The following is an 11958-nucleotide window of genomic DNA, read 5'->3' as shown; positions in this document are numbered from 1 at the left end:
AAATCAGCCCAAAAGTGAACTGTACGCCCTAAAAACACCAGGAGAGGGTGCTAGAGACACACAAAGAAAATGTATTTCCACAAAACGTTACATAACTTTGGCAGAGATCTTCAGATGCAGTGTTCTCTTCTGCTCACCAAGTCTGCATTTATTTGATCAAAAATACAGCAAAAACAGTAATATTGTGAAATATTTTTACTATTTAAAATAATTGCTTTCTATATGAATATATTTTAAAATGTAATTTATCTCTGTGATCAAAACTGAATTTTCAGCATCATTACTCCAGTCTTCAGTGTCACATGATCCTTCAGAAATCATTCTAATATGCTGATTTGTCATTATCATCATCATCATCATCAATATTTAAAACAGTTGAGTACATTTTTTTTCAGGATTCTTTGATGAATAGAAAGATCCAAAGATCAGCATTTATCTGAAATAAAAGCTTTTGTAACATTATACACTATACCATTCAAAAGCTTCGAGTCAGTATAATTATTATTATTAGTATTATAGAAATTAATACTTTTATTTAGCAAGGATGCTTTAAATTGATCAAAAGTGATGATAAAGACATTTATAATGGTACAAAAGATTTCTATTTCAGATAAATGCTGTTCTTCTGAATTTTCTATTCCTCAAAGAAACCTGAAAAAAAATCTACTCGGCTGTTTTAAACATAATAATAGTAAATGTTTCTTGAACAGCAAATCAGAATAATAGAATGATTTCTGAAGGATCATGTGACACTGAAGACTGGAGTAATGATGCTGAAAATTCAGCTTTGAAATCACATGAATATATTACATCTTAAAATATATTCAAAAAGAAAACAGCTATTTTGAATAGTAAAAATATTTCAAAATGTTACTGTATTTGCTGTACTTTGGATCAAAATTGCAGACTTGGTGAGCAGAAGAGACTTCTTTAAAAACATTAAAAATCTTACTGTTAAAAAACTTTTGACTGGTTGTGTATTATATACATACATACATATATACATATGTATATAATCATATTCTCTTTTTATGTTGGTGTTCATTTCGTTAATATGCTTGTTGCATAATAGTTGTAACGTCCTTTTTAAATAAAGTCAGAGGAGCAAGAAACATTATTACCAACATTAACTTTAGACAAAAAAAATACGATAATTTTTGTGTTTTGTTTTTGTTTTCTTTGTTCAAAAAGGTTTATGTATAATTTAAAGTCATTTATAAAATGTAAGAAATTTGGTTTCAAAGAACCCACTTTTTATTATTGCATTTGCCTGATAAAATGCATAAAGTATTGTTTTTACATTATAAAAAGCACATTAAATCTACAAATTTCTATCATCTCAGCAGTGTGTTTTCCTGTTACGTCATCGATGGGCGGCGGTGATTGGCTGCGGAGCGCAGATAACCCCGCCCACACCCGAGGCACGCTTGCGGGGCGCTGAGCGTACGGAGGCAACAGCAGAAATGATGGAAGTTTGATCCTCAAACCAGTGAACTTGTTCATTTTAAACGTGGCATGAACAACAAAACGGAAAGAGTGCAACTTCAAGGAAAATAAACAAGAGATATGGTGGACAAAATACACGGGATTGACTTTTCCAAGAAACATTTTGGGACGACAGCCAATGGTAAGATATGTTCTTCTTTTAATTCAAAAACGTTTTATTATAATGGCGATTGTTATGTAATTTGATTCATTGAGTTTACTACCCATAACAGATAACTTCAGAAGTCTTTAAGTGTCATTTTCCTTTTGCCGCTAATTTAAAATGATCCCATTACCAATGATTTTGTAAATCCAAAACCAATTACAGTATTTACAGTAGGGACGATATGTTTCTTTCTTTCTTTTTTCTGTTTTTTCTGTGAGAAATAAATACAGAAGGAGAGATTTTTAGGAGGACAGGAGTCAACAACAGGAAAGTTTTTATTTGGGCATGGGTCACTGGTCTTTAAGTGCTTGTAAAATGTGAACTTTTGAACTTGGGGAAACCTGCATCCCCCATCCAGCAAATTCTAGGATCATTTAGGAATTTGTGGCCACAACCTGGTCATCACAGCTTTATCTAAACAGCCTCCTTATCTGTACCACACCACCCAGAAAATTATAAATTAAGCCCTAAACAATTATTATTATTATTTTTTTTTTCAGTTTTAATTAAAGCTGCAATCAAAGAGAATCGCCTGATTGTGCCATTATGCCTTGGACTAGAATAATAAAACAGAAAAATCTGTTATCATTTATTTACTCACCCTCAAGTCTTTTCAAACATGTATGACTTTCTTTCTTGCATGAAACACAAAATGTTTAGAACTTTTAAAGGATGTCCTGAAGGCCCTTTTCCATATAATAAAGGTGAATAGGAACTGAGGCTCTCATGCTCCAGAAAAGACAAAAATAAATGCATTGTGGCAGGGCAAGAATTGGGATGGTCTGATCCGATGTCACAACAACTGTGTTATATTTGAATATATGTGGACAGGTTGAGAGCTATGGCAGAGGGAAATTTTTAATGATGAATTCATATCGATTGTCTTATTTTTCAGTTTGTTCTTGGAAGCGCACATATCAAACGGTGGACTTTTCTGGTGCTTTCTATCATTTTTGGAGCTCAACAGTGTCAGTCCCCATTACATTCAAAGTATGGAAAAGAGCAGCTTAGACATTCTGCTAAAGTTCTTTTGTGTTCAGCAAATTAAATCATAAGGGTTTGCAATACCTTGAGGGTGAATAAAGGATGCCAGAATTTACATATTGAGAGGATCTGTTCTTTTAATGTAATTTTGTCATTTTTTAATTGAATTATAGTCTGATCAATGTAGATCTAGATAATTAATGATTTCAAATAAGCCATTTGCATATGTTACACCAAACTACATCAGAATTGTCAAATAGTTACAAGTGTGTCTGTGATTTTAAAAATATGCCAACTAACACAGCCACCTATTTTTTTTCTGGGCGTGAAGTTGAAGGTGTTGGAGGCAGAAAATTAGCCCGTGACAACTGAATGAGTCGTTTCTCTCTGTCCTTCAAACCCCCAACCCTAAAGTCATTCATCTTGTAACTGCATTAAATGTCCCAGGAGACCCCAGACGTCAAATACAGTGGTGTCAGTCGGGTCACTTGTTCTTATTCTCAAAGGTTTGTAAACAGCCAATCAATACAGCCAATCTTTACAAATTAGGGCCTCAATCACAATATGGCTTTATATAAATATCTTCATTGTTTGACAAATGTAAATTTGCGTATAATCTAAAGAGAAGTGGTTTGTAATTGCAGGTGATGTAACAGGTTTCCATACATTAAAATATCCGTGCCACCATAGCTTTTTTTTTTCTAATCTAAATGAAATCTGTGTTTTACTTCACAACCCAGCAACCGCAATGTGACTTCGAGATGGGACAGGTTTCTTATCGACGCCTTGCGATAATTGGCATAGATAGGGGAGATTAGAGCCGTAAAATTCAGTTGTTTGATCTCAGAGGGCTGTTTGATGGACTTTTGCCCAAAGGCAGAAGGAAAGAGCACCATGTTGTGTAGACTGCAACCTAATGCCTGGAAGCTGAGGTTATATGTAAAGCCATTGCTATGGAAATGGACCCTTTTAATGTCATACAGCCCAAGGTCATTCCTTCCACCTTTGGGTTGTATAGAGGAGTGAAGGGTGAAGGCTAACCTACCTCTCGTTGTTGGCGGTCAGATGTGATTTGCAGTGCTTTTTCACGTGTTTTTTTCCCTTCTTTTAAATTTTTTTTTACATTTTATTTATTCTGTGTCTATATTTATAACTGTATGCATTGCAAACTGTATATAATATTAAGATTTTCTCAATGCAGGTTTGTGTGGTGATCTGTTGGATACAGAGGAGCAAGGTAAGGTCAATTTATTTGTACATTTAAAAAAAAAAAAAAATTTAACGAAGAAGTGTGGCTTAGATGAGCATATAGTTAGTTTTTACTCTTATGTATTAATTGACTCTTACTGTGTTCATTTTGAATAAAAAGCATTAAAAGGTCCACTATTTGATGCCTGTGTGGCTGTCAATCAATGCTGTCAGTCCAGGTTATAGTGTGTCAACATCAAATGTCCACCAGGGGGCTTCCCTTCATCTCTAAACCTTTGCTTTTCACTGTGGTGCGACAACTAAAATGTTGCTTAACATGTATTTGTGCAGTTATGAGTGTTGTGTGTGTTTTTATTTGTGTTTGCCGTACTTGTAGTTACTAAAGTTGCTGAGCTAAATGCAATGACACATGATAGACTTCCTCCAATCCAATTCAATCCAGAAGAAGCTGAATGGTTTCAAGTTATAACATCACACGTACTGATCTAAAAGCAGTTCTCTGTTGAAATGAAAACATAAATTGAAAAAAGGGGTTAATTTACTTTCAGCTACTCCATCAGACACTGATCTTATAATCATCAAACCACAGTCCCAGGACTGTGAGATATCATTGCCAGTGAACTATATATCTTATGAAACTGAATGTAACCAAATAATTGATCTGAATGTGTCTTAATGTCTTCCTGCTTCTTTACATCACTTGTGAAGGCAGCATTTTTCAGATTTCGGATGCAGCTTGGAATTTTGTGTTGCATTCCAGGATTGTGTATTCCAGTTTTGACCTCTGACCTTTGTCGTGATCATTTGGCTGGCTCCATGAATATTAGATTGCTTGAATCATTGTGATTTGGACATGATATCAATGCAAACTCAAATGAAAAGTTTGGTTTTGTATGTTAGATTTCCAGTTTTTTAATATCATGCCAATGTGTTAAATAGCCGATTATTAATTTTTATGGAACTGAAACTCTAGTACATTTTAAAAAATTTTTTAATGTGAGCCAGCAGAGTTACGTATTTTAGTTTTAGCCCGCTAACTTTGATTGAGTGGCCTAAAAGTGGATGAACTGATTGTTTTCACAGATATCTATATGTCCAGGTTCATCTCAAGTTCATTTCTTCCTCTTTTAGTGTTGGTCATTCTCTACAGAATCTATTGCCCTCTGTCTTTCCCCCTCCTTCTGCTTTTCTCTGTTTGTACGCTGCGGTGCCAGGTGGTGGCTGTAAGAGGAAAGGTCATTTTCAGTTCAGTCATTGCTGACCTCAGTGTGACTGCTGCACGTAAACCTCTGGGAAGCTGTGATGAGGGAAAAGAGGCATGAGGGACCTGTTGAAGCAGCACACCAGAGAAAGGCCTCTATTGTTACTGAGGACTGTGATTGAATTATGAGCTAAAGCATGATGGGCTGTAAACGTGAGGGTGAAATGAGTACGTTAGCACTGCGCTCCGATAGGATTCTGGGTGAAATTGGATTTTTGGCAAGAAAGAATATAAGACAAGATTTTATTTTATTTATAAGTAATTGATTAGATTAGAAGTGGCTGTTGCATACCTAAATGATCATACAGATCATTTAGGTATGCATGTGAGCTTGCCAAATCAGTGATGACATGAAGTTTATATTTTTTTAAAAGGAGGACTAATTATTATTTATATTGAAAGATTATGAAAACTAACAACAATTTCTTTGGAATAATATCCACCAATAAATCATGCACAATATGACCAGTATTGTGCATTTAAGAAAGTTTGGATTGACTGATTGAACCATTTAACTTGGTCTGGTATTTCAAGCTTGTTTTTTTTTTTTAACGTATTTCACTTTTTGTAGCAGATTAATATTATGTCATTAACCATAAAGATACCAATCCGTTTAATCACTGCTAATACTGATTACTTAAAGCCATAAGCTTCAGACTTTATGCACTGACTCATGTATTTCTGTCGAAAGCGAAGACCCAACTTTATGTTCTGCAAAACCCCCTTTCTATTAAACATATTTTATTGGACCATCCTGCTTTTAATCCAAGTAGACAACATTTTTGTTCAGTAAGCTCACTTCAGGACTTGTTTAGTAAGATTTTTAACAGAAAACTTAGAAGTTTTATCATTTCAATGTGAAATAATCATATTTGCTGTGTTTTTCTTTTTGTTTGGTTTTATTTTATTGTATCAATGTGACACTTGTTTATTTTGTAGCTCAGTTCTTGCCATGAAAATAGCCTAAATTGCTGACATGGCATTAAAAAAAACTATACTGCTGTACTATACGACTCAAACTTTATGCAGTTATTTATCTGGGAGCTCTGGGAGTGCAGGCATTTAACAGTCTACCGGGAAAACAAAGTTGTGTTTACAACTTCCCAGACTTTTACAATAAAAGCTTCAGTGGAAAAATTCTATTGAAAAGACATTATGGATATTAAACCTTTACTTGGCTGGTGTATGTAAATGTGAATAATAATGTGCAATTGGATTGTGCATTACTTTTCTTATTTTGGCCCCAGTATAATAGTATTAATAATAAAAACAATTCTTTTAAAATCCAGTTAAAATTTGCCAAGTTCTTAAAAATGTACTCAAAAACTACAGCTGTGATTGCCAGAAATGTATAATTAAAAAACAAATTCAATGATTACAGGAAGGCATACTGATGCCTGTATATTTTACAATAATGTAATTATGTGATATAATGCTAACATATCAAGATACTTTAACTACCAAAATCTGTACCTTAAAATGTACTAAAATAGTATAACTACCATAATAATACAGAGACTTCGATATAAAGTCACATAATGACTAAAAGCATGGCCTCTATCTATCTATCTATCTATCTATCTATCTATCTATCTATCTATCTATCTATCTATCTATCTATCTATCTATCTATCTATCTATCTATCTATCTATCTGTGTTAACACCTGACTAAGATAATGCAATAAACATTAACTAAATGTAACACAAAACACATTACTGATAACAAAAATAAGAAGAAACAAAACGATATCAATAAAATTATAATTATATATGGTGTCATATAGCGACTTATGGCAATATTCTATTGATTTTTTTCACCATAAATGATCAATTGCATAGCTTTACTTGCAAAAACTGTGTAGTATTTTATCGTAAAATTACAAATAAATGAGTTTTAAACCATTTATGTTTACAGTTGACAGTACAGTAATAATTCATTTACCTTATTGAGAAGGTTTTTACTGTAGCATTTTACAGTCTTTTTCTGTAACTTTTTAATATGGTTTTGAAAAACTTTTATAACCTTTCCAAGAGCTCTGAAATGACTCTTAAATGGGTTTTAGCATCTAAAACCACCCTGTACTTAGCCACCTCTCAACAATATAAAAAGCAAAATAGAAAGGTAAATGCATAGTGACATTAATTTTAATTGCAATATACTATATATTGTATTAGCCGTGTTGATTTGGTAGTACTTGAGGTGTTAAGTGATGTTTTTAGTCACTGCACATCCCCCTTCATTCTGGCAAGTCTATAATCCATATCCAGTTGCAAAGTAAATTGTCAGTTTGCCTCTGTGTGTGTGTGTGTGTGTGTGTGGGCATGTGTGTTTTGCAGGCTAAGTTCAGCATTAGTTTCAGTGCTAATAGAGTTGTGTAGGGCCTAAACCCCCAATAAAAGAAAAGCACTGCCCTTAATCTGAGCAACCTGTCAACTTCCTGATCCATCCCTCTGGTTTCCATGGATACTCCAGCTCCCCGTCCAATCCCCAGTGTGTGTGGCTGGCGTGACCAATGGGATTAGGGGGGAAAGGGGGCCAGTCAGCACGCTGGGTGCTGTGTTAAAGCCGGGGAGGCATTGAGTGTTTTTGTTTGGATTTGTGGAGAGGGTCGCCACACTCGCCGTTGGGATGTTGTGTCTGGCACAAGGGTTGTGTTGTGTGACCTGTGCATGCAAAGGAACACACACACACACACACACAGTTTATTTATTTGGCAAGTATCACATATACGCTGAAAAAAAAAAGTGTATAAAAACTAAAATAGTATTTTCTTATAAAATGCACTCCTATAATCTTTTTATTGTTTTCAAATTTTTTTGTTGTTTTTCATTTTTTATTTGATATATATTTGTTATTTTAGTATCATTGAGGTACCAGTTTTTTGGTACCATATTTTATTTATGTTTTTATTTAGTTTTTATATTTTCTGTTTTCATTCATTTTTGGTAAAGTTATTTTACGTAAGCTTAAACTAAATGAAAAATGTTGCCCTGTCAGTGAAAAAAAAGAAAAGAAAAGAAAATATATATATTTTTTCTTTTTATAAAAATAATATTTTGAATTAGTTTTTCTTTTTAGATTTTCAGTTTTCGTTTTAATTTTATAGTTAATTGTAGTGTATTTAACTTTCATTTGAATGTTTTAGTAATTTGTTTTTACATTTATTATTTTGCATTTTATTTTTATTATTTAGTTTTATTATAACGTTTTTTAAAATGTTTAAATTAAATTAAGTTTTTATTTCAGTTTTTATTTTAGTTATTTTAATACATGAACTTAAACTAAATGAAAGTGAGAAATATTTCCTTGGCAAGTAGCTTAAATAAAATACATTTTTAAAAATATATTATCAGTTAAAAATGTTTTGGATGACTTTGGTTTTAATTAGTGTTGTCAAAAGACCCGGTACTTCGGTACCAAGTCGGTACCAAAAAAATGAAAACGTCACGGTACCAGGTTTTTTTTAAGTACCGGTGGTACCGAGTACCCGGTCAACCCGGTTCTTGACGTGTACGGACCTATGATTTCCGTGATGCAGAAAACGCGGACGGAATCTCGGAATCCAGTTATAAAAACGGAGTTTACAGTTTAGCACGGAATTTGTCAAAGTTTGGATGAAATAATCAAAAGTAGGTCGTCACACTTTAATCAAATCGCGACATGGACTAGTATCTGTAAATATTAAGCCGCAAAAGTCGATTCAGATATGAATCCCGCGAATCTGCGAGTCTCTGTGTGTGTGAATGTATGAATGAATGGCAGAGACGCGCGTTTTTGTTTTGTTTTTTTACACTGAAGCGCGCGACGCTCGCGGTGATTTCAGCATCTGCCGTCTCAATGAGGACATAAATACATAAACAACATCTACAGAACTGCTCTGAGAGTCCCTTCACGAGTATTCTATCGTTCCATTTGAGTAAAACCAGCTTCATATCATATAGCTACACACAGAAATTTAAAGGTATTCACGGCAACCCGTCAAAATCAAAGTTTATCTTAAAGACATTGTGCCAAAAATATATTACTATTATTTAGTAGAATGTATGTGATACTATTACTACTGTTGATAAAATATATATATATATATTTTTAAAGAAATAATCACACAATATTTCTTCCATATTTTAATTTTAATAGTAAATCCCCTTTATTTACCCAAAAAATAAAAATTTTAAATTTCATTAATTAAAAGACAAATTAAATTTGGGTGAAACTTTACTGTTTACTGTTTTTCATACTTTTATTACTTGCAGAAAAACTTGAAACACAATTTAAATAAGTATGAAGAATGGCATTGATTTTTGTAAATTAAATTTTTGTTTGACTATTATTAAAAATAGTGTGTTTTTAATTAGCATGTGGTACCGAAATTGGTACCGAGAACCGTGGATTTTCACAGGTATCGGTACCGAATACTGAAATTTTGGTACCGTGACAACACTAGTTTTAATTAACTACAATCACTTTCTTTTGGCCTAGATAAATTAATTACATTTGATTTAATGTATAGAACTGTATGCAAAACTTTTTTTTTTTACAAAGGCTAACCACTTGTATACCAATTGCATCTCTCAATCACATGCAGCTGCATATAATGGACTTGTTCTAAATATATGGGCACCTGACAATAATTCTCAACAGTTTGCTAGATTAAGGGGTGGCATATGTTACCCACTGACACATCTTACCTCACTTTCTCCTTGTACTCCAGGCACCAAGTCAGTGTATTATATGAGCAGATACAGTTTTGTGTGGGTTTTATTGCTATGCTGTAGTTGAGCCAAACACAAGGGGGCAGTGGAGAGCAGCGGCCTGAATATAAAGGGCTTTTGCTCCTCATGTGCCCTCAATGAACTCAGCACCCAGATGCAGACAGTTGGCTCCGTTCCAACACATGCTTCTCTGCTGTCCTCACATAACAGGGCCAAACACATACCTTCCCTCTCTCTTCTTCTCTCTCACACACACCATTTCTTTCTTTCCCCTTTTAACTTTCTTATCCGTTTTCAAAAGTTGGCGGCAGGTACATTTTTAATTTAAAGTTTGTTTCCAGACTTAAGTTATTTTAAGAAACATGCCTTTTCCACTTTGATATGGCGATTTTGAATAATAATAATAATAATAATAATAATAATAATATTTTTATAGTACCTTCTGAAAACCAAGGTTGCTTTATAAAGTTAGGTGACAAACAAACACAGCAAAACTAAAGTTCACAGACCAAGAGCTGAAGAGTAACATTCAGAAATTTTTTTATTTTATTTTGTAGAATTTTAAGCATTCTAACAAACGTGTAATGTTTAAGCAGTAATAATTTTCATTTTGCTCAAGCTAAATAAACTATGATCTATATCATATGATATGAATGAACTGTGAATATGAACTAGCCTATAATATGCATTTAATATATGTTGGGATATAATTATGCCTTCAGTAAGGTAACAAGGTTGACAGTTTCATTTAGTCATTACAGGCCTTGTTTCAATTGCAAGCTAGTTAACCTACAAAGTGCTACAAAGATAGAATGTAATATTGATTTTTCTATATACATGCACTTATCAGTTGTAAATGACTTATAAACACATCCAGTATATTTTGTTGAAATATGAGCATTTTGTAATAAAATTGTAACAAAACATTATATAAAAGGAAGGATGATGTCATTAAGAATTATTTTTAATAATTAGTTATTTATGGCAAATATACAGGGAAAATAAAAAATATTTTTAACGTATTTTCAACCAAAACCTTAAATTATGAATAGAGGAAAAATGGAAATGCTAGCTTTATATGCATGCCTCTGTCTATCTATCTAGATATTTATGTGTGTGTGTGTGTGTGTGTGTGTGTGCGTGTGTATATATGCATGTGTGTATACAGTGTGTGTGTGTGTGTGTATATATATATATATATATATATATATATATATATATATATATATATATATATATATATATATATATATATATATATATATATATATATATATATATATATATATATGTTGCCAATTTTTTTAAATTTTTAAATTTATTTTAGAAGTATGTCTGAAATAACACATTTTAGAATGTTAAAACTCGGTTTTATGTGCTGGCAATATGATTTGTCATGAGAGAAATGATTTTGAACTTGAGAAATGCAAAACGGAAGCATTTTCACTAGTGATCTTAGACCCCATTGTGTGTTTCCTTTCAGAGAGCCAGTTCACAGTTTGTTGGAAACAATGTTATTTTCTTTTTATGCTTGATGCATCTTTTGCTCGTCGTGTTTGACTGGGGGTCAGGCTGCCGGAGTGCTTCCCGGTCATCCAGAAATGGGTCAGACTGTTCTCCTGTCACTTCCTGTAGCATCAGCGCGTTCAGCGAGGGAGACGGGGATGTAACTAGCATGAGTCACTGATTTATGTGACAGACCCGCACACTCGCATTTCCTCTGTGCGCTACATAGCCTGCCGCGTGATTATCTAATCAACCCATATCATACTCAAGCTATCTGAAACAGAAGCCCAATATGTAATTACACAAAACAGATTTTCATGCTTCATGCTGTCCCACATTGTGTAAATTGACCATTTTGCTTACATAAAACGCTAAATAAATTTGACAATTATGCTGTTTATGTGCAGTTCACATGCATATTCAGTGATTTGGACTGAAAACGCAGCAAATGCTCATTATAGAATAGAAGGATAGGAGCAAAATTTTTTATAATTTACTCCCCCTTACAGAACTTTCATCCTTCTTGTAATATTACTGAATTAACATGCCGCTTTGTACTCTTAAATACTTAAGTGTATTTTTAAGTACACTTTTAAAAAGTTAATTTGATGTCAAATCAAAAGTTTTAGCCTA

The 11958-nt window shown here is 33.2% G+C and overlaps 1 protein-coding gene across 1 annotated transcript in view; it reads left to right on the top strand.

The window, feature by feature from the left end:
- The first annotated feature begins 1442 nt into the window (after window positions 1-1442).
- nr6a1a (nuclear receptor subfamily 6, group A, member 1a) overlaps window positions 1443-11958 on the top strand; it is a 99584-nt gene continuing 89068 nt past the window's right edge. The window contains 2 exon segments of the mRNA XM_058784938.1: window positions 1443-1627; window positions 3837-3872. Of these exon segments, the coding sequence (XP_058640921.1) occupies window positions 1567-1627; window positions 3837-3872 (97 nt within the window). The 5' untranslated portion in view covers window positions 1443-1566.

The sequence above is a fragment of the Onychostoma macrolepis genome, chromosome 08 (assembly GCF_012432095.1).
Source record: "Onychostoma macrolepis isolate SWU-2019 chromosome 08, ASM1243209v1, whole genome shotgun sequence".
Lineage (NCBI taxonomy): Eukaryota > Metazoa > Chordata > Actinopteri > Cypriniformes > Cyprinidae > Onychostoma > Onychostoma macrolepis.
This window is presented reverse-complemented; position numbering and strand designations above follow the sequence as displayed.